The 23,077-nt window shown below is 38.2% G+C and overlaps 1 protein-coding gene across 2 annotated transcripts in view; it reads right to left on the minus strand.

The window, feature by feature from the left end:
• The window catches only part of SLC17A3 (solute carrier family 17 member 3), a 34,678-nt gene extending 12,063 nt beyond the window's left edge, over window positions 1-22,615 (minus strand). The window contains exons 1-6 of one of the 2 annotated variants that reach the window (XM_014734229.3): window positions 22,409-22,615; window positions 15,131-15,250; window positions 9,264-9,475; window positions 8,830-9,066; window positions 8,661-8,748; window positions 2,801-2,887 (exon numbers count right to left, since the gene is read on the minus strand). In XM_014734229.3, the coding sequence (XP_014589715.2) occupies window positions 2,801-2,887; window positions 8,661-8,748; window positions 8,830-9,066; window positions 9,264-9,475; window positions 15,131-15,221 (715 nt within the window). In that variant the 5' untranslated portion in view covers window positions 15,222-15,250; window positions 22,409-22,615. The remainder of the gene's footprint in view (window positions 1-2,800; window positions 2,888-8,660; window positions 8,749-8,829; window positions 9,067-9,263; window positions 9,476-15,130; window positions 15,251-22,408) is intronic. The other variant, XM_001496361.5, reaches the window with a different exon arrangement.
• Between the last annotated feature and the right edge of the window lie 462 nt (window positions 22,616-23,077).

Genomic DNA, 23,077 nt, shown 5'->3' on the forward strand with positions numbered 1-23,077 from the left:
TCTCTTTTTACAATTTACATTTCTCTGCTAAGAAATTCTATCTTTCCATTCATCCTATATGTATTTAACTTTACCTATAGAGCATGGTTATAATGGCTGCTTTGAGACCTTTACCTGGTAATTCTAATATCTGAGGAACCTCAGGGCTAGCATCTACAGATTGTCTTTTCCCTTCAGAATTGGTCGTATTTTCCTGGTATGCATATGTTGAGAAATTTCTTAATTGTATCTTGAACATTGTAATTGTTATGACTTGAACCATGATTTAAATCAGTGGAGTTATTACAGCCTTTGCTAATCCACTTTGGTCTGCCCCATGCATGTGCAATTCAGGGGTGATCCTAAAGCTTGTGCATGTTTATCTTCAGGTCTTTCCCCTCTTTCTTCCATACACTATCCTGCTTGCAGGAGTCTATTCTCCTAGTTCCTCTTTTTAAAAACATGGAATTTCTATTGGAATTTTACTCATCTGCACCATGGTGACTAGGCTCACTCTCAGGGCAAAGCAGTGAGAGAAATGAGAAAAAAAGAAAAAAGGAAAGTCAATTCCTTGCCTCTCACCTTTCCAAGTTTTTAATTCTTTCCACAATCTGTCTACTTCTGTTTTTGTTTCAGAGTCTTCAGGTTGTGCTTTTTGTATTTTGTCCAGAATTTTAACTTTTAATCAGAGATAGGTTGTGGTAGACTTATGCTAAAAGAATAGAATTAAATCTTAGTAATTATTTCTTGAGTGAATGAAATTTTTTCAGTTGTATGTGTGTGACTATACATGTGTGTTTGAGAAAATGTGTGAGAGAGCAGAGAGTGAGAGTGAGAGAGAACACATGAGAGAGAGAAAGAGAAAGAGAGAGAGTATTAAATGTTTACTTGAGTTCATTATCTTGAGGAACATTCTGGATTGACTGGCCCACATAGACTATTGTCCCACATTGCTCTATCAAATTACTGAAGCCATTGAAATGACAAGGTAATGTCTAAAACTGAAAAACAGAGACACAAGATGTGATTTTGAATTCAGGAAGGCTTAAAGAAAAATATTTTGAAGTGAAACGAAGTTTCGCTGCCCTTTCTGCAGAATCAATAAACATGACAAGCCTGCATTTAGACCTTTTCTTTCCTTTGTCTTATCGGTAAAATGAAGATAATAATACCAACCTCACATGGTTATTTAAATGTTAAGTGAGAAAATGTACATAAAACCTTTAGAGCCTGTTACATAGTAATTATTTTATAGTTAATTACTATTGTCATTATTATTACTGTTATTTAAAAATTTATTCTGGGGCCAGCCCCAGTGGCCTTGTGGTGAAGTTCAGTGTACTCTGCTTCAGTGGCCCAGGTTTGGTTCCCAGGCATGGACCTATACCACTTGTCTGTCAGTGGCCATGCTGTGGTGGTGGCTCATACACAAAATAGAGGAAGATTGGCAACAGATGTTAGCTCAGGGCAAATCTTCTTCAGCAAAAAAAAAAGAAAGAAAAAAAAATAATTCTGTCTGACTTTAGCTTAATATTTGTAGCATCATACAAATGAAGCAATTTAAACATTCATGAGCAAAATTCTAAACAATTCAATTAGGTTTAACTCATTTGTTCAACAAGTATGTCTAGTACTGCCAGGGGGTGGGGACAACAAAGACGACTAAGATCTATCATGGTCACAGTGGAGTCCACTGTCTACTGGAGCGGATAGACTTATGGACTACATGGTACTAAGTATGACATGAATTGGAGAGTAAGTGAATTATGAACAAAATACTGTGTAAGCATGAAGAAAAGAATAATTTAAAATGAGGAAAAGAGAAAGGCTTCACAGGAGGATGACTCATGAAGGATGTAGGACATCAATAATTGCAGAAGCAGGGAAAGGTCCCTCAGGCAGAGGGAGCCGTGTGAGGAAAACCCATGACAGCCCATCAGTGAAGATGCTGTTCTGGTAAAGGAAAGCATCCTGGTGTTTCTAGAATCTATTAGTGTGTAGGAACAGGAAGGAGTGTTGAGAACTTAGGTTAAGAAGAAAGTTATATCAATAGACCCCACCAAGGCAAGTGAAAAATGTCAGGTTACAGTTATTAGTAAGCACTTCCTGACAGAGCCACGGAAAGGGTAACTCTGTCTTCCATAAGTTTGATTCAACAAATATTTATTCAGCCCTTACTATGTGCCAGAGACTGCAGGGTCCAAGGAACCAAGAAGGCTTCATCTCTGGCTTCCAGGAGCTCATCTTGCCCACAAAGAGAGACAGATGTTTAAACAAATACACATAAGGTGGGGGGAGATTTGAAAGCAGAATGTAGAAGCTACTGAAGTCTGAAGTGGTGGAGGAAGAGGTTGCTCTTGATTTCCATTAGTTAAATGGAAGGCTCTGGGGGAAAATGCTGGAGTAGGCAAAATTCATCCTATTGGTAGTTGGTGTTTTCTCTCCTTTAGGCAACTTGAGCCTTTTCCAGGACCTTCATTGCCGTGCTTAAAAATCCACAGCAGCAGCTCTCTCTCTGGACTTCTTTCTCCCATCTCTCACAACCACTGCTCTGCAAGCCTGTCCCCTGCTGCCGGCAAGAGGGTACCCAGTCATTTTGTGTTAATAATGCATTAGGGTTGGTTAATAGCATCATGGGTAGGAGGGCTTCTAAATTCTTTGATGGTGTGGGTTAGTTTTTCCCTAATATTATATTAAGACATTTTGTTTTTCTAGGATTTTTCTCTCTTGACTCATGTCCTCCAGAAAAGTACACACAGATAGATGCTCAGAAGAATCTCTCTGAATATGAACTCCTGCGAATGGGGAGACAATAGCTTACCAAAGATATAGAAGACGAAAGGCCACCCCAGGGCTTGAGAGATGACACCACCCAGGAGGATGGCCGTGAAGGCTCCCATTATCATTCCTGCAAAGGGACAGAGAGTAACAATGGGCCTCTGGACTCCACCTCACAGAAACCTACAGAATGACAGTAACGTGTTATAGAGCAGTTGTCGCCAAACCATAAGGAGACGAGCATACTGGAATACATGAACTTCAGATTTACGATTTAGTTCATATGTTCTTCTGAGGATTCATTATTCTGGCTGTTTCCTAGTAACATTGCAGATGAGAGCCATGCTTTATTTTACACTTTTTAAACTTTTAATTATACAAGTCATATAATATGTGCTTATTGTAAAAGTAAATTACCACAAAGACCCAGTTTCCCTCACATGCCCCACTAATCTACTCCCCTTCTTCTCTCTAATGTTAACCATTAGCAACTGTTTGTTATGTGATACATAATTGCATACCTTTTCCTCTGTGCACACGTACATAATGTATATCTACACACACACTTCTCTCTTTGTAAATGCATTTCTGTAATACACAGACAGGAAGCTAGATAGATTTATCTATAAGTGTGTACTAACACTTTTAATTTCCACAGCTTTACAGAATATTCTCATATACAGTAGGGCACATTTCTTTTTTACAACGTTTTCAAACTGTTTATTATGTTTTTTTATTTTCCAGATGAACATTAACATCAACTTGTCAAATTTCATATATATGTATATGAGTTATTATTTTTAAATAAATGGAATCATAATGCACCTGTTGGCCTGTGACATTCCTTTTTCATTTAACAATTGTTCTTGTATTTCCATGTCACTGTAGATTCTACCTAATTATTGTTATTTTTGAACATAAACTTAATCATCATTTCTGAACATAAACATAATTTATTTCTCTACAATTGAATATCATAAGTAGACTTGTTAGGTCAAAAACTATGTGCATTTTAAATTTTTATAGCTACTACTGAAGTATTCTGCGAAAAGGCTATACCAAATTAAATTGCCAACAAATATTGGTTTTTTCCTCATCTCCTGGATGAGGACATCCTCGAAGTCTATAAAAATAGTTTTCCAAATATAAATGTAAAACAGAATCTCATTATTTCCTTTTTATAGTGAAGCTGAATATTTTTTCCTCCGCTAATCATTTTTATTTCTTCTGTGAACTGTCTGTTCATAATCTTTTTTCTCTTTCTTTCTTTCTTTTTCTTTCTTTCTTTCTTTCGCTTGTTTAACTTTGTCTCAATTTACAGAATCTTTATGTACAATGAATAATAATCTTCTGTCTAGTATGCTGGCTACAATTCTATTCAAACAACTTTAACTTTGTGTATGGTGCGTTTTGTAATTCAGCAAGTGTAAGCTTTTATGGGGTGGGATCTATGCATCTCCTCTGGAATGACTTGTAGATTTACTCCCTTGCTTAAAAGGGTTTTCCCCATCTCATAGTTAAAAAAAATGGTCATTTATGTTTTCCTTCTCATTTAGCCATGCTGTTTATTTAAGCATGTTACCTGTGTTATTTCTTTTAAGTTCTAGTATCAAAATTTAGAATTTAGGAAATAGAGACATGGAAAAGTTAAATAACTAGCCCAAAGTCACACAGCTAATAACAAGGAAAGGCAGCATTTGAAATGAGGCTGCATGATTTCAGGGCACCAATAGATGAAGATGGAAATCAGTGCATTTTCCACCACTAAGTCCACCAAATCTGCATCTTTTCCCTGAACCTTCTGCCTTTACTCCAGTTACGATGGAGGACAGGTTCTTGCATTCATTCAAGACCAGGCCTCCTCTTGTCTTCTGGACCACATCTCCTCCAATCTGCTCCAGACCTAGGTACTCTGAGAATGCACTTCACTTCTGCATCCTCACTTACTTCCTCAACTCCTGGATCTCTCCCATCCACATGCAAACGTACCTTCATAAAGCCCATGTTCAAAACAAAACAAAAAACTTTCGACCTCTTCAGAGGCTCCGTGTACTTTACCATTTCTCTGCTTCTCTTCAGGGCAAAACCTCTCAAAAGGCTGTGCTTACTGCTTCCACTTCCTTTCCTTCCTCAGCCAACTCCAAACACTCTTCCAACCCGCCCCGCTCCCCCCCGCGCACCCCACATTGCCATGGTTCTTGTCAAGGCCTTTAATGACCTTCAGCTTGCCAAACCCACGGCTATTTGCTCAACCCTAGCAGTTTGTGGTACAGCTCACCCTTCACCTCTGCTTGAATGTTGTCCAGTGGCCTCATAGGAAGCTTCTTAGCCCCTTCTACTGGCCTCTTATCCTCCTCTGTTGGAGACCTGAATTTTGGAGGCTTCAGAGCTCTTTCCTTAGTTTTCTTCTCCATCTATGTTCTTTGTCTGGGTGATAGCATTCGGTCCCAGGGCTTTAAATATAGTCTGTATATGTACCACTGTATATGTACTGAGAAGTTTCAGTATGCCTTGTTATATCTCATTTTCCCACTGAATGCCAGACTGTAATCTGATCTCCATTCAGATGCATTGTAGTTCACAGCTAATACTTGATTTATGTGCATGGTGAATCACTTAATGCTCAAACATATCTATCTATCTGTGTATGAGAACTGTATCATATATGTTGTTCATATATATGTTATACGATATATATATGAATCGTATATGTATATGTATACCTAATGCGTATGTTTTGTTTTGATTTTTTGATCTTTATTAAGGTGATATCATCCTGGATGTTCTCATCTAGGACATTGTAATGTGTCCTTGCTTTATTATTCGAGAATTTTTATTTCTACCATAGAAGATGAATAAATTCATCTTATAAGACACAGGAAAATATCCTAAGATATATTAGGTATAGACAATGATTAAGTCAGCAGATTGTGAGACAGAGAGACGAGATTTATAAGCTGTGTTAATTAAAGACAAGTAATTTACTAAAAATAACATGTTTGTCTTTGAATATAGACAGAAAAAGATACAAAGACCAAAAGACACATAACATTAGTCAGGCAATAATTATAAACATGAGACCCTGTACATTCTCAGGGCATATGAGCACTCAATCAGTGGAGTGCTGGAGCTGGTGAAATTTCATTGTGAACACCTCTTCCTAACCCTGCATTCAGTGACTTAGGGTGGATATCTTTAAATCAGCCATAGTGGGAGTATTTAGAGAACAGAAATTGATAAATACTATAAATCAGCTTTTTTTTTTTTCTTCCTACAGAGCCTGTTTACCAGCACAGCATTGCTGACGCAATATTTGTGAAGGCCTAATTTAGCCATCCACTGGGAATACCCATTCTGGCCCTTTGCGTCCTCTGTGTAAGAAACATAAATAAAACCCATGACACTAATAGGTTACTTAGTAAACTGAGCTGTGGTCAGCTGCACTCATCCCATTTTCTCTCCCATAGAGTGAGTGTGTGTCATTGGCCCAGGATGCCTCCCCTCTGTGGGCTCTTTTGCTTGAAGCCCAACGCTGGTTCTCATATCCACACCATCAGTGGGAAGGATGATGGAGCAGAGAAAGAAACAGAGAGATAGAGAGAGATAGAGAGATAGAGTCAGACAGAGAGATAGTGTTTGAACATTCTGCATGCTTGACTCAGGTGGTGTGGTCCTTCCACCTGGTTGCACCCTATCTTAAATGTGTTAATTTACCCCATTTTGCATCTTACCTCTCACTCTGTGGTTTAACAAACTGTGCAATTATAGTACCTAATTTGGCCTGTGAGCCTATCTGTTCCATGACCTCTGGGATAGCTTGCCTGGTAGTATACCTGGGGCTTCCATTGCATTAAGGCAATTTTAGACATGCTTTATTCATTCAACATTTGTGTTTCTAAAACTTACCCATGTTATTGCATGCAGCTATAGTTTCTTCATTTTCATTGCTGTATGATATTGCATCATCTTTAGATTAAAGGGGTGTGTGCCTGTGTGTATGTACGTGTTTCCATCATCTATGAGGCCTGTCTCAAATATGAGCTGGCAATTCTGTTTGGGCTACTTAGTCCTCCTCTCTTAAGTTATTGAGCTCCTTAAGTGGCTACAAACTTTCCTGCCTATAGATGTGCCACTGTGGGCCCCCTTAGAGGAAGATCCATTTTTTCCTAGAGGCTGGCAGTACCTGGGCCCTTCCACTGAGGGCAGGAGCCTTTTTTGGGGAGTCCTCCTCCAACCTCATGGGCTGAGTGATCCTGTTCACTAGTGCAGCCTGCTGAGGAACCCCAGTATCACTGGAAATGGCAGTTTGTATAAGAACTACTGAGGTAAGCAGGTAGATTCTGTCTATTCCACCTGTTGATGGGTTCCTCCAGTGACTTTCTATTGGACTCTCTCAGACAGCCAAAGGCTCTGTGCTCTCTGAACCAGGTTCTAAAGGCCAGAAAAGACCACCTGCCTGGGTATGCCAAGATATTCCTCCAACACTAAACACAAGGAGATCTCTGGAACTTGCAGTCTTGTAGGTTTCTAAGATTCCTCTAGTCACTCTCAGTTTACCTATTCCAGTTGCTCTATCGTTGTATAATAAGCAATGAGAGGAAAGGGCATTGCCCCTTGTATAAGATCACTGTCTTCCTTCCAAGTCTTTTAAATTTTCTTTTGTTTTCCAACTCCTGATTTTCTTGCATTGTATTCTGGGATAATACCTCAACCTATCTGTCCAATTCACTAATTTAACGGTCATCTCCCTTCATTTAGAAATTCAGATTACTCATTTTGATTAAAAATTTTGGCAATCATATTTTTAATTAGCAGTAACTGTTTTTTACGCAATCTGTTCTTTTTAAACAAATGCTGCCTACCCATGTTCCCTTGGATTTCTCTGATGTTATTTGTCAATTATTTAAAATTTTCTTCTAATTCCTTTATTAATTTATTTTTCATTTGGACTTGTTCTTATGGTTTTGGGTTTGGTCTCTCTCTTTCATGCTCTTGGTTTCCTTCAAATGTTTGAGGATTTATGGAGGTCAATTCTCTTTATATTTGAGGACCTCCCTTAGTTTTGTTAACTGAAGTGAGTTTCTTTAGTCCAAATTGGAGCCTCCATTCCCTAATCAGTGAATACAAGCTCTGATGACAGAGACTAATCCTCCAGGGTTGTTAAGGGCTCTAGAGGAGCATGAGGTCAGGTAGGGTGCAAGTGTGTGTGTGTGTGTGTCTCTGTGTGTGTATGTGTCTGTGTGTGTGTGGTTTGTTTGCCGGACTTGAAGAGTCCCTGGCTCTCTTGATATCTACAAGTTGCCTAGAAAGTTACCCTTCTTTTCTTCCCAGCACCCATTTAGGCAATCTCCTGTTTGTTAGCCATATTCTTTCCATTTTTCATTCTTCCCTGATATAACCTAAGCTTCTCCCTCCAGAATATTTATTCCAGGTATACTGTTCAGGCAGATCCTTATCAGAAAGAAATTCTCAGGAAAACTGAGAGCAATTCCAAAGAAGATTAAGTTGGATCCATACCTTACAATGAATATTAGCATAAACTCCAAAATAATATAAAAACAGAATCATACAAATTCAAGAAAAACCACTGGTGGATGCTTTTATGAACTTTCCACCTATGACTCAAAATTCAAAAGCCGTAAAAGAAAAGAATGATCAATTTGACACTAGAAAAATATATTTTTTTAAAATGGAAAAAATCAGTATAGGCAAAGTCACATTACAAATGACAACCTAGGGAAAAATAACTGAAAGTCATGTCACAAACGATCCATCTCTCTAATTGATAAATACTTGATCAACATTGAGGAGAAGACAGAGAATCATGCAACAGAAAAATTGTGAAGGAACCCAGTGCGAGAATGTGAGATTGTGGCAGACTCACTTTAGTTATATGTTTTTACCTGATAAAGCAAAGGAGCAGAGGCGGCTTCGTTCATGTGGAGGACCCCATCTCTCCCAAAGTGCAAACTGACCCCCAAAGACTGATCCCTGAAATAAAAACAGAGTTCTTGATACGTGGTACCGTATAGAAATTCACATCCAGCTCATATTTATAAAATGCCTAGCTACCTGGGTTACGCCCTGGAGAAGTCGAGTTGCAATAAGGAAAACCAGTCCAAGGTCAGCTGCCAGAGGGGTGAAGAGACCAAGAATTGAGGATCCAAACAAAGAAAAACCAAGCACTCGTTTTGTTCCTACTCTTCCAGCCAGGTATCCACCGGGAACCAGTGTCAGCAGCATGCCATAGTTGATAGAACCAAAGATGATGCCTTGGATTTGAGGGCTCCAGTCATACACAGGGGCCTTCTAGAAACAGAGAAGGCTGTAGTAAGCCATTCACAGGAAGACTCTTCCATAACTTAAGAAGCCTCTTTAGACTTTTGCTTGCTTTCAAATCACTATTTTCTTAATTAAAACTTTCTAATCTATAAACTCTAGAAAAACAAATGTCCAAACAAACAAATAGAAAAATAAGAGCACAACTTAAATCTTGCATTGCTTACCCCTTCAGGAAGACTCTTTGGGGCATTATTTGGGCCTCCAAATGAGTCAACAGGCGGCCCCTCAGTGGAGTTGTTAAACTGGGACTGATGGCCTGTACTGTTGACCATGGTGACCATGGAGATGTTCATGATAACATTTTGTGCCATTATTGTGAAGTTGCAGAGATGTGCGAGGAAGGCTATTCCATAGCGGGTGGAACACAAGCTTGGAGCTGGAAACATTATGACATTACATTAGTGCTTTCCATATGGAGACATCATTTGTCTTTCACAAGTTATAATACAGAAAAGGACCACAGATCATCACTGGATGATTTAGATGGCATTTCTACTGGCTTTAGGAAAGAAAGATACAAAAGGAGGAAATCACTGAGTTGAGGCAAAGGGTGGTTTATACCATGGTTTTATAGACCCTGACTTGCTCTGGGGCATTCTGTCTTTCCTGTAATTTTGTCTCTCCCATTCCTAGGTTATTTTATTCTATAGTTGATGAAATTACTCATAAGTAAATAGATATAGACATAGATACAGATATAGATATATAGTACACACATATACTAAAAGTAAATACATACATATAAATAAAAATATGTATATGTGTACATATTTAAATTATACAATTTATATTATATGTACTGTATTCTAAATTATATGTATAATGTAAATTTTAACCTTTGAAAGAATTGTTCATTGGTTATGTAGTTGGTTATTCTTCTCATTTGTCTTCAGGCATTGGGGACAAACTTTCATTTAGATTTTGAAATTAAACCTCTAGGAAGATTTTCTCATTAGAGAAATTAACACCCACAATGAAAAAATATGATGAAAAAATAGTAGAAAAAGAAATAAGTACAGCGTGCAAATAATGTGTTTTTGTATTTCCAGAAAAGATGACTATCGCCAGGAAGAAACTATTGCAATAATCCAGATGAGAAATGAAAAACCTTGGACTAGGATGCTAGCCATAGAGGAGCTAAGACGTAATCAGATCCCAGGTAAATCCCAGTCAACTAAAGTAAATCAAGGTTTCAATTTTACAGATGGACTGGGGAGGGGCATTGGAGAGGTTCTTAGTGTAAACAACTAGACAAATGGCGTTGCCAGTCACTGAGGAAGAGAGTTCTATGGGAGGAGCAGATTGGGGAAGCGAGGTTGATAAAGAGCTTATTATCGGACAGTTAAGACTGAGATGCCTCTTAGGCACCCAAGAGAAAGTGCTGAGAATGTTGTTCGACATACAACTCTAGAGTTGAGAAGACAGGTAGGGGTTGAGAAATAACATTGGGAGTTAATAACCTACAGATGATACTTGAAGCCATGATATTTCGGAAGTGAGAATAAAGAGAAAAGAGAACCAAAGACTGACTCTGGGGCTCTCCAGTGTTTAGAGGTTGGGTAAATGGGGAGAAACCAGCAATGGAACCTGAAAAGGAATGGTCAGTGGGGTAGTAAGAAAACCAGGAGAGTGTGGCATTCTGGAAGCCAAGGGAAAAATGGCTTCAGTGAGGAGAGAGTCAGTGGGTGTGTCAGGTTCTGATAGGCTATGTAACATGATGACTGAGAATTAACTCATTTAATCCTTACAACAATCCTAGGAGGCGGCTGCTACTACTATCCACATTATATAGATGAGGAAACACAGTGCAGAGAGGCCAGCTAACAGTGTAGCTCAGGTGTCTATGCTCTTAGCCACCGTTTTGCATGTGTATGGTGGCTTTTATTTTGTCCCAGATGATGCCATGAGAATACCTTTGCTACAACCCAAGAGCACTCATCTGTGGGGTTTATATGGCTGTATAGTGTGGGAGAAGAAAGCAACACCCTGCGTCTTCAAAATGTCCTCCAAACTTCCGGAAAAGAAGTGCCTTGAAATTAAGAAAAGAGCCTTCTCCTCAAGGCCACTATGTTTTTTCTTTAAGTGAAACACAAGTCTTTGTAGTGAATGGAGAGGGGAGGAATAATTTGGAAGAAGCTGGAAAATATACTGTAATTAGAATGAGGGGCTCAGATATAATATCTTTGCAAAGGTTTTCCTTCCTGATTCAGGGCTGGGTGGTGATTTCCTATGTCAATCAAATCAACTTAATTTACGAGTTCTTGTGGCCTCTGATTTCCCCAAGTTGCCTTGGGATACTAGAGCCAAAGGCTACTGAAAGAGAGTATCAGCAAACCAAGAGGCTGATGGCTCACAAATGAGTAGGTGGAACACCTGCCTTATGAGAGTGCTGAAAGATTTACTAGAGGGTGTTTTTAAAAGGCTTAGCCTGGTGCTTGCTAGGTATTAAGTGTTCTCTACAGGCTACTGTATGTGTCCTTAAAAGTTATTTGTTTCCTGGTTCCATGCTGAATGAACTGTTGCAGTGGTGTCTACTCTAATAGGTTGGCGCCATTGCCATGCTGGCTGTTAAATGTTTTCAATGATTCCCCTTAGCCACATGAAAATGTGTGAGTTTATACATGTGTGTGAGAGACTGTGTGAATCATTAAATATTTTGAAGGCACAGTATTTAAGCACTGGAAGAGAGCATTGATGCCATAAATCATGGACCTTTGAAATTGGATGTTTATATTGAGGAATTAAATACTATTCTAATCAGGATCCAGGAGACATGATTTTTAACTTGATGTAATAGACAGTTCTTAGGGTGACCCCCAATGATTTCCACCCTATAATGTTCACAAATTTGTGTAAATTCCTCTCCTTGAGTGGGGGCAGAACCTATGAATTACTTCTAGCCAGCAAAGGTGATGGAATGTCAGTCCCATGATTACATTACATTATACAAGACTCCATCTTAGCAAATTGAAGCTAGACACTCTTCTTGTGGGCTTCATGGAGTAAGCACAAAGTTGGAGAAGGCCACCTGGTAAGGAACTATGGACAGCCTCTTGGACCTGAAAGTGGCCTCCAGCCAAAATCCTGCCAAAAGCCAGAACCCTCAACTGTGTAGCTATAAGGAAGTGAATTCCGTCAACAACCTAAATGAGCTTGGAAGTTGGTGTGATGAGAAAACAGTCAGAACCTCGTATTTTGAGTTGCTGCCTAGGCGTTTTGCTGTATGACAACTCTACTCACATCCAGAATCTGCATATTTAGATAAGGACTCGAGGTTAGGATTCCCACAACAAGTTCCTGCTTTGCTTTTCCCAGGGCAACTTTAAAAGAACCACTTAGAGTTGAGTCCACAAAAAATTAATAGCCTTATCCCCAGTCACCTTATAAGTAATAGGTGCTTGCCACCCTGCTCACTATTTCCTGATTGCTTATGACCTGGGACGGAGGACTGCCCTTGCCCCAGCTCATTGCATCCCTCCCACCTCCTACTCCCCTGTTTTGTTTCTGGAATCTGTAAGCAATAAACCTTGTGACTTTTATTCCTTTGCATAATTGTATTGAAACTGTGCCTTCAATCATAATGACCCTGGGGTTTTCACTTCCCTGAAGTGGGAGCTCTGATGCTGAGTGAGCTACCTGCTGATCCCACGTGAGTGACTTGTGCCTCCTGATTCAGTGGGTCAGAATCTACATATTCTTAATTTAATACACCAACTATGGGCCCCCCAACACGGAGGGGTTTTCCCAGTCTAGCCTCCAAATGAGAATGCAGCCTGGCCAACAACTTGATTGCAGTCTTGTGAAACCCAGAGGAGAAGAACCAGAGTTCCATGGCTGGAACTTGGACCCACAGAAACTACGACATAATAAATGTGTGTCATTGTAAGCTGTTAAGTTTGTGGTAATACATTTGCAAGAATAGAAAATAAGTACAGTTGGAAAAAATAATAAATATCAGCAGAATATATTAACAGACTACACAAGAATTTTTTTTGGAGGCGAGGGCAAGCATTGAAAGATCTTTGCATTATAAAGCATTGAAATTTGTCATGAGGGTAAAATGGTAATACATCATTATATGGAAAAAAGAATAAGCAAAAAAATCCAAGGAACAATAGAAAAACATCCAAAAGAACGATATAGTGAGTAAAGAATGTTATGGCAATTAATAGAGGAAAGCTAAATGATGTAATCAGTGGTGCTGAGATAACTGATTAAATATATGGAAAATTAATGTTGCAGTAATATCTCATGTTCTAAATCAAAATAAAGTCAAGATATAATAGTAATATTGCACTTTGTAAAATTGGGGCTGCCATTGATTTTAAGATGCATCATTTTTTTGTTCCACTAAAAATCAATCGATCAACTAATCAACAAATCAAACTTAGATCCAAAACTAGTTCCTGAGTTCCACTCCCAAACTTGCTCTGCCCGGATTCTTTCTCAATTCGGTTGATGGAAATTCCATCCTTCCAAACGCTATAATTATCCTTGATTTCTTTCTTTTACATCTTATGTCCAGTCTGTCTGGTACATACTGCTGTCTTTACATTCAAAATGTACGTAGAATCCAACCACTTCTCACCAGGGCCACTGCTTCTTTTGGTTTAGAGTCTCTTCCATGTGATTCTACCAACATGTCTTGACTGGATTTTTGCAATAGCCTTCAACTCGACTTCCTGCTTCCAATCTATTCTCAATACAGCAATTGGAGTAAATTGTCATGCCATAAATTAGATCACCCCCTCTTTTGCTCAGAATCGTCTCTGGGACTTCACTTTTGCTCATATTAAAAACTAAGGTTCTGGGGCCTGCCCGGTGGTGCAGCAGTTAAGTGTGCATGTTCCGCTTTGGCGGCCTGGGGTTCGCCAGTTCGTATCCCGGGCGTGGACATGGCACTGCTTGGCAAGCCAGGCTGTGGTAGGAGTCCCACATATAAAGTAGAGGAAGATGGGCACGGATGTTAGCTGAGGGCCAGACTTCCTCAGCAAAAAGAGGAGGATTAGCAGCAGATGTAAGCTCAGGGCTAATCTTCCTCAAAGAAAAACCCAAAAACACCCTAAGGTTCTATAGTGGCTAATGGAAATGAAATGTTTATAACTTTTGCTTAAAATTTTTAATTTCTTAGGAATAAACCCTGAGGAAATAAAAATTCCAACTGTAGACAAGTCTTATATTAAACGACATTCATATATATATTTTATATATATCCTAGAATATATATGTTATAATATATAATGTATATAATATATATAATATACACATATAATATATAACATATCTATAACACATAGTATATATGTTATATACATACAACATTATAAACATATAATGTTTATATAAACATATAAACATATAAACATAATAATATGTAACAACATCTATATTATAGCTAAGTAACAAACCTCCACAACTTAAATATCCAACCACAGGAGGATTTTTCAGGTAAATAATACTTTAACTATTGGATGTATTGGAATAATAATATATATCCTTTAAGAATAATGATTGTGAGTATTATAAAGTGTATGGAAAAGTAACTGTTGTCAAATTGAAATATATACAGCATAGAACTATGTGACATATAAATATAAAAGGAAGACAATAAAAACAAATTACAGTGGTTGAATTAAGCTTATTAAAAACTTTTTTTCATTTCTTGACTTTTCAAACCTTCTGTAATTAATTTTTCTTACTTTACGTAATTAAGAAATACAATTATGTTTATAAAATTACATGCAATAACAAGCAGAATACACAATACTGCGTGTAGATATTTGGTAGCAATTATCGAGAATGTAAATATATATGGACAAAGATTAGAAGGTAATCATCAAAAATAAAAGACATTTTTAGAATAGTGGTATTTGTTTCCTTCATGTATTTGCAAAATGTGCATTAATAGTATCTGATTTTCTAAAAGAATTAAACAACTTACAAAATATAAATTCATTTCTTTGTATTATCACATTGTAGATAAAGAACCCCCCATAAAATCCTAAAACCAAGTAGCCGAGGTTGAGTTTACCTTTCCTGAGAATGAGCTTCTCATCCACCTGCGTATCTTGGGAGTACTTATTCTTTTCTTCTGTGGAACTCAACTCTGTCATGGTGGCCATTGCATTCTCTCCTGATGACTATTTCTCACCTATCAGGGTGATACGCAGTCCACAGGTGTCAATCAAGAGAAAGAGGCTCCTTTAAGACATCTAATCAGTGGGCAACAAGCAAACAAAAACGGGGCCATTCCATCTGGATGGGGTATAGGGAGGATCACTACCCCCTCTTGGCTCGATACAACAGGTGTACTGCAACTAAGGTTTGGAATTGTTTATTATTTAGGATCTAGAGTGCTCACTATGTGCCAGTTTAAGAGCTTTGGAGCTAGGTATTTCTAAATTCAAATCCAGGTTGGTAATTGATCTAATGTGCCAAGTGCCACCAGGAGCAAATTTGTGTGTTTCAGTTTCCCACCTGTTGTTAATAATAGCAATAACAACAACAGCAGCTTCATCAAGGATTGTTAGGATTCAATTGACCGAACACGCCTAGAATTCAGCAAGTGGTAACTGTATAGTTTACTGTCATTGTCGCTGGAGCTGCCACAGAGGTGGGTCACCTCAGAGCCGTGCTCCTCTGGAATCCTCTACTGCACTTGAGAACCTGGCTTCTGGTGCCCCTGATGGCTCCCATATTGCTTCCTCATTTGACCCACTGTGAGTGTTGTTGATATGTCTGTCACTAATAATTGGGGACCAAATTTGCACAATGAGATGATACAATTCTAATCTCATATTATTTTTGGCCACAAGCTGATGTGTCTACAGAGTTCTAGAAACAACTAACATGGAGATCTTCACCTTTCTGCCTATAAGAGAACTAAAACTATCTTTGCTACTTACAATATTATAATCTTTAACACCAAAGGGGATTTTTGTGTTGTGCTGTGTATACAGTTACAATATTTGTGCTATGTTACTGCTCAATTTATTAAATTTATAAATCTCTTTAAAAGTTTCAAAATATATAACTACTTATGCTGCTAATAAATCAAACTTGTTGATTTAATAAATAAAGTCCTCTTAAATATTTAAACACTAGCACTTAACTAGACCTGGTCTAATACCATTTGTGCAAACTGAGGCATACCTCTTAGCACCTATTTATAATGAAAAGTTTCATTACTCAGAGGTGTTTATCCCCAGGAGATGAGGACTTGATTCAGGGCAGTAGGCTGTCCATGAGTGTATACAGTTAGACTGTCTCCGGTGACACATGGCCAGCAGTGTTGCTTCTGCTTCTCACTGTTTCTCAGTGTGTGATTACCAGGGTTGATTGATCTTTTGTGTTCTTGATCCTATTTTTCTTCAACTATTTGCCCTACTTCCAGGACACAAATCCATCCATTCTTCATATAAACGAACTTCATATGTAGACATATATACTTTTAAAAAAAGGAGGGGAACACACTTCTGTCTATTCTTTTCTACATATTAAAATTTATTTTTAAAATATCGCTAATAATGTCATCCTTCTTTTGTGTTACAACTATTATATTAGTATTTCTTACATCAGTCTCCTTTTTAGACAGTTATTATGGAATCGTGGTTTAAAAATGATTCCATTTAAATGTGATTACGATTTTCTTTTCATGTTAAAATTATCCTCCTTGATTGCAGGTCATGTTCAGAGTTTGGCCTTTGGATGTCTCCCCTCTATTTCTAGTCATTTTTTTCCTTAACCAGATTTATTGAGGGATAACTGACATATAGTGAACTAAGCTTACATAAAGTGTACAATTTCATAAGTTTCGAAGGATGTATACAGCCATGAGACAGTCAATGCAATCAGAATAGTGAACATATACGTTACTGCCTAAAAGTTTCCTTCCGTCCTTTTGTGATTCTTGCCTGCAGCATCTCCCAGCTCATCCCATTTGTCTTGCTCTTCCACCCTGGCAACCAATGATCTGCTTTCTGTGATACAGATTAGCTTGTGTTTTCTAGAAATTTTATAGAAATGGAATAGTGGTTTTAATTTGCATTTCTCTAATGAAATCGAGCACTTTTCATGTGCTCATCTGCTATCAATGTATCTTCTTTGAAGAAGTGTCTCTTCAAATCTTGGCAGTGGACATTCTAATTCCATAGGGTGGCCAGGCCATTTTACTTAGAGAAATTACCCTGATTCTAAGTGCAAAGACTGTTTGGGAGATATTTTACCATTTGACAAAGACATGACCACCTGCATTGTCTTGTGCCACCTAGCAATGCTGAACAGAAATATATTGTTTCCATTAACAGCTTTTCCCCATGAGTGATATTTATTCTCACTTCAATGCTCTGTTATGATGTCAGTCAATGTAATTCTCTAGCTGTGAGACTTTAACATCCCCCTACTGTGGGACTGTTTCGACTGGAACATTCTGAATGTCAGATTTCCATTCTAAGCCACTCCAAGATTAACCCCAGTTAAGAGGTAAATCTATGGGTTCTTCACAGGGCATCAGCCTCTGTATACTTATTTTTGGTTACATGATGGAAAGATTAGATTCTGGAGCCTTAATGACTGGCCAAGAAGAGGAAATGCTTAGTGAAGTGCTAATAATCACATGAATCCCATGACTGCCCCAAGTGAACAGTGTTTCTGTTGTGAATGGGATGTATTTGGTTTAACTAATAAGTAGCTGGGATTGTGATGTTGCTTTTAACTGACCCATAGTGTGAAAAAATGAAACTATATATATAATCTGGCAGGGAAAATGGAGGTAAAACTTGATGATCAAAATGTCATCCCTTAGCAGCTGGGTCTGAGTTCAGAAATAATGCCCACAGGTTTGAATACACTCCATTTTAGCATCCAAGAATGGGGGCTTGAGACTCTGAGTCCCCTGAACTATTGATATTGGAACACTCTTAGTTTTCCCTTTCTTAGACTCTGCTGAGGGCTGCGCAACAGTTGACATCTACCTCACTGAAGAAATTCAATAATTTCTTGATGGGAGGGTGGTTAGCTTTTTGTAGAAGAAGGTTAAATAGAGGCCCTAAAAAGAAAAATGAGACAACAGACAGCCTCAGGGATGTTAAGTTATATCAGAGGGCAAAATTGTATAAATAGATGAAGGCATGGAAGAACCTGAATTGAGATAGGAAAGCAAGAGAGAACCCCAACATGGTCCCCTCAGAGAGGAGAGTACAGGGTAAGGCAGTTGTGTCCCAGAGTCAGCTCACATGAGCCCCCAAAAGCAGATTGTTAAATTTTTAGGAATTTTGCAAGCTGATTGTTGAAAACAGCCACTATTAGCAATTAAATTATATAAATTTAAACAAATTATACTTTAAAAAAGTAATAAATATTTAAAGATTATCATTTCATAATATTTTACTGCATTTTACTGTCAGCTATGCTCTTGAGGTCTTTTGTGTTTCTTGCATCTCTATAGTGGGAATATTACATAAAGGCAGGCTATTGTGTATCTCTTCTTAGCTCTGAATTCAATGATGTCATGTTGTTAGCTTGAAATTGGCCGTGATCAGAGCTTGTGCACCAAAAAAATGGCAAATGCTACAAATCTGGGCTTGATTTATTGATTTCCTAAACTTTAGAAATTATCAAACAATATTATGTTAGAATTATACTCATTATTGATGATATGAGTGACTTTTTTGCTTAATTGGATATTCATCAAACATTTATTTATAGTCTGATTTTATGGTACTGTTGTTGGTGATAGAATTATAAAAACTCAGAGTGGATTTTGCAAGAAATAGAAAATCACACTGAAGTTATAGATGTAACTGGAAAACAGATTAAGTACTTTAGCTGAAGATATGTGTTATTTTAAAAATAATGTAAGTACATTAGTATCAGACAGTTTCTGTTAACCCTCAAGTGGTATTGTGAATTTTACTAACATGAAGTTAATTTGAACAATTTATGCATTTTGTAGATAGTACCATAGAATAAAACAACGCTTCAACTCTTGCAACTATACAAAAGCTGAAAAGAATAGTTAGAACTATTGTAATTCAGCTGTAATTTCAATTGAAGCTGAAAGTGATTTCAGTTTAATGAATATAATTTGTAATAGAGTGAGAAATAATTCAATAGATCATCGATGAGATTTAATGAGAATAAATATATCAGAAAGAATTGGCACACTGGGATGCAATTTCATTTGTCTAGTTGTGGTTGAATTTCAACCATAGGTTGCCTATGGTCTACTCAAGAGTTTAGCAAAATAAATGAAAGTTGTACACTTTAAATATATATACAATTCCTATTTGTTAATTATACCTCAGTAAATCTGGAAAAAAGGAAAGCATTCCATGAGAATCAATTGGCTCTATGGAATTTATAATAAACAGTATTTTATATTTTATTATTATTTGTGAATTGTGCGCTCCAGATCCTTTATATCACTAGAATTTATAACAAACCTGTATGTGTTTGTGTCTGCACTTTTCCCCTGGTAAGCCAGTTGTGGAATATTCACCAGCTGACCACCAGGGTAAGGAAACCCATTAGATAACTTCCCTTTGGGCGTCTGCACTTGATGCAATCATCCACTGATAAACTCACATTTTTCATTTTGCCACCAGCATTTAAAAAGTTTTCTAATGAGTTTTATGTCACTTGACACCCCTGTTCCAGGGATTCCAGAAAGACAGGCAATTTACAAGGAAGTAGTTTTTTTTTCCTCAGGAAGCAAAGGTCTATTTTTCCTGTTGAAAGAACAAATTGGAAATCTATCTGGTTCCTGAGTTCCATGTTCATTCCTGTTGCATGTTCTATCATGAGACACTCAGATCAAAGTCCACTGAAAAAATGAATATATTGGGAGGTTCATTAGGCCCTCCGAGTTCCCGTGGGGTGGTGATTCTCACTGAAAAGAACAATAAGGAGGGTTCCAACCTATCACAACTACTACAATTAAATTCCAAGTGTTATTCATTTCCACTGCCTGTGGCTCCTGGACCAGTTCCAGGAGACAGGGATCCTTACAGGTACCTGCAGCTTGTTGGCATCACAAACACTGATGTTGTCTGATCTGTGTAATATTCTGACCATCCTCTGGCTTATGAAGGACCATCTTGAGCCATTTTATTACTGTTGATCAGGTTGTTGACTGCCCGGACAGTGACACTCTATCCAGCCAAACTTTGCGCATGATGCCATTATTATTTGAGAGAAGAAAAAGCCTCTAGCCATTCCAGGGTGATCTAGAAACTAAGCTTATTTTATTCTCTTCTTTTATGCTTTGACTACCTAACAGCTGGCCCCTTAAGATGGAGAGCAAGATCCTGTCACCTGAGTTTGATGCTGAATTCCATTGGATGAAAACATGATGGTATGCCACATTCATGGTTTACCACAACTTGGTCCATTCTTAACTGTGTGCCTCTGACTGATCCTTGGGAACTTCCTCCCAAGGCAGGACTCAGTTCTTGAGCCCTCCAGCTCTGGGTCTATCTATCCAGGGTGTAGCCCCAGTGAAGTTCTTATATTCTATGGAGGGTATTTGTCCATTTTCAAGTTGCTTTCAAGGCTTAGAAACACGAAGTAGAATCTCAGTATTTATTAACATTGTGCTCAGAATAGCAGCTTTGATAGAAGCAGAAACTTAAATAATAACTTTTAGGTAATTTCAAGCACTTTTAGTTTTTTATTATCTCTATTCCAGACAGCCAGACATGCCTTGTCCTGGAAACCTGAGTGCCCAATCCCAACAGATGTGACCGTATACATGGACATCATTCTCCCAGGAGATTTTGTAAGCATTCTCTCACACAGCTAAACAGGTGGTTAGGCATAGACAGTGAATAGGGATTCACATAAAAGAAAGTTCTGAGAGCATTTGGCTGTCAAGGGAGTATCTGAATTCCAGGGTAGCTTGGTGACCTCAAGAAGATTTTGTGGCTGGATGCCCAGACAGTGGGGTTACAATGGTTATACTTTTGTATAGCTTAGGGCTATACAAAAGAAACAACTTATAGTTTTATATATATTTATTCACACACATCTATATATATACATATATAATTAATATATATTATATGTGAATGTTCGATATGTGTTTTGTTATATATGTTTTGTATATGTATATATGTGTATGTGTGTGTATGTATGTATGTGTATATATATGTATACATGTATTTTTAACAGCTACCTTTATCTTCCACTATTGGTCCAGAAAACCACACTGGTGGCCTGGGTCAGAGACTGTTTATGGCATCCTGAAATGTTTCTGGCTTGCAGCAGTGCTCACAGGGAATCACACTGAGTATCAGCTTCCTGCAGAGACTGTTAGGTTTACAGGCCAGGGCTGTCCTACTAATAGCATCCCCCTGACACCTCTGTAAGGTCACAAGTACCATCAAAAAGTTGTAGCTTCTACATTCCTGCCTTGAGGACTCCCCCTGGTTACCTCCTTCCAGCTGCCCTCGGCCCACCATCTTCTGCTGACCTGGTGACTACTCCATCGCCTCATCTCTGTGCTTCCTCTTCCAGCCCCAGCCATCTTAGTTTGGTTAAATTTTGTACTGTCTCTTTGGTTCTTGACTCAGCATTCCTCTAGATACTGTCTTGGATCAGAGCCACCCCGAGCCCTGTCTTAGGTCAAAGCCCTGGACCCTAACTGATCTGAGTAGGAAACTAAGTCAATGAATTTCATTACAAAAAGGCTAGCGTCCTTCAGGACACTGGGAATAGCCCCAGTGCTGCAGTAAATCTGTCCAGGAGAAAAGCCCAGAACAACCTTCTTTGGGGCAGTGAATCTTCATGTAAGAGATGGAGATGTGTTTGTCGATTCTTTCTTATTTGGAGTGTTTCGTCACAGTTACCCTACAGCTCTTCCTGTGTGTCCCACAAGCTGTTGGTATAACACAAATTATTATAGCCACTGTTATTAACTACTGCACCAGACAGTTTTTATCAACCCCAGATGGAGATATTACTGACCCTCTTGGTCCAGGTCGCCCAGTTGGTAAATGAAAGAGCTGATATTTGTTCACAAGACCCCGGATTTAACCCCCCAAATTCAGCTTTTAAACACCTCACTAGAGTGCCTGTTTCTTGGAAATGTCTTCCACAGCTGGTATTGTTCAAAGTTTGGGGATGATCAGGCACAAAACTTCAGCTTTCTGCTTCTACCTCCCTTCTCTCCACCTCGTTACATTTTTCACTCACATTTTTTTTCTATCAATATGAGAAAACCTGAGACTTGGGGGTATATAAAAATTGTCAGCTGTTACACAGAAAGGACCATTAGAGATCTTTGGCTTCAACACCAAGATAAGTGACTTACCGACTCAGTGTCTGAAGGAGGACTTCAATTTAGAAGCTGTCCTTCCTCACGCCCTCTCTCTTCTCTCTTTACTGCCTTGTCAGAAGATTGCTGAGGATTCTTTGCCACCTGGGACTTGAGCTGCCAATCATTAATGAGATTCCTCAAACTAGAAGTGGAATGAGAAGTGCTTCCTGCCAAGTGGACTTTGGGGAAGTTTTCAGAAATGTGAGGTACGCAACTTGGAATCTGAACCCCCTCCGCAGCTCCGCCTCCTCCTCCGCTGACGTGATCCCCTCCACCTTTCTCCTCAGGTGTCTCCCAAAAACCTCAGAAGCGTTCTCAAGATCAGAAATCTGCGTGTGGTTTTTGCTTTGCTCTGTGGTATCTTTAATGGCTTTAGTTCTGTTCTGAAAAGCTTAAAAATAGAGAGACTATTATAATTAAATACAGAAGTTTAGGACTTTTTTTGTTTTTTTCTTGTGATTTTTGTGTTTTCTCCCTTTGAAATTTTGTTAATTTTTTCTTCTTTGAAATACATGAACTATAAAATTACAGATAAACTTGAACTTCACTCTGTTGCTTTCCCTGGTCCTTTCTCCTTTCTCACATACAAAAACAACAATAACAAAAACATCTCACATAAATTTAGTGAGGTTTCTCCATATATTTCCATTTTTACTATCTATA

This window comes from Equus caballus, chromosome 20 (genome assembly GCF_041296265.1).
Source record: "Equus caballus isolate H_3958 breed thoroughbred chromosome 20, TB-T2T, whole genome shotgun sequence".
NCBI classification, from domain to species: domain Eukaryota; kingdom Metazoa; phylum Chordata; class Mammalia; order Perissodactyla; family Equidae; genus Equus; species Equus caballus.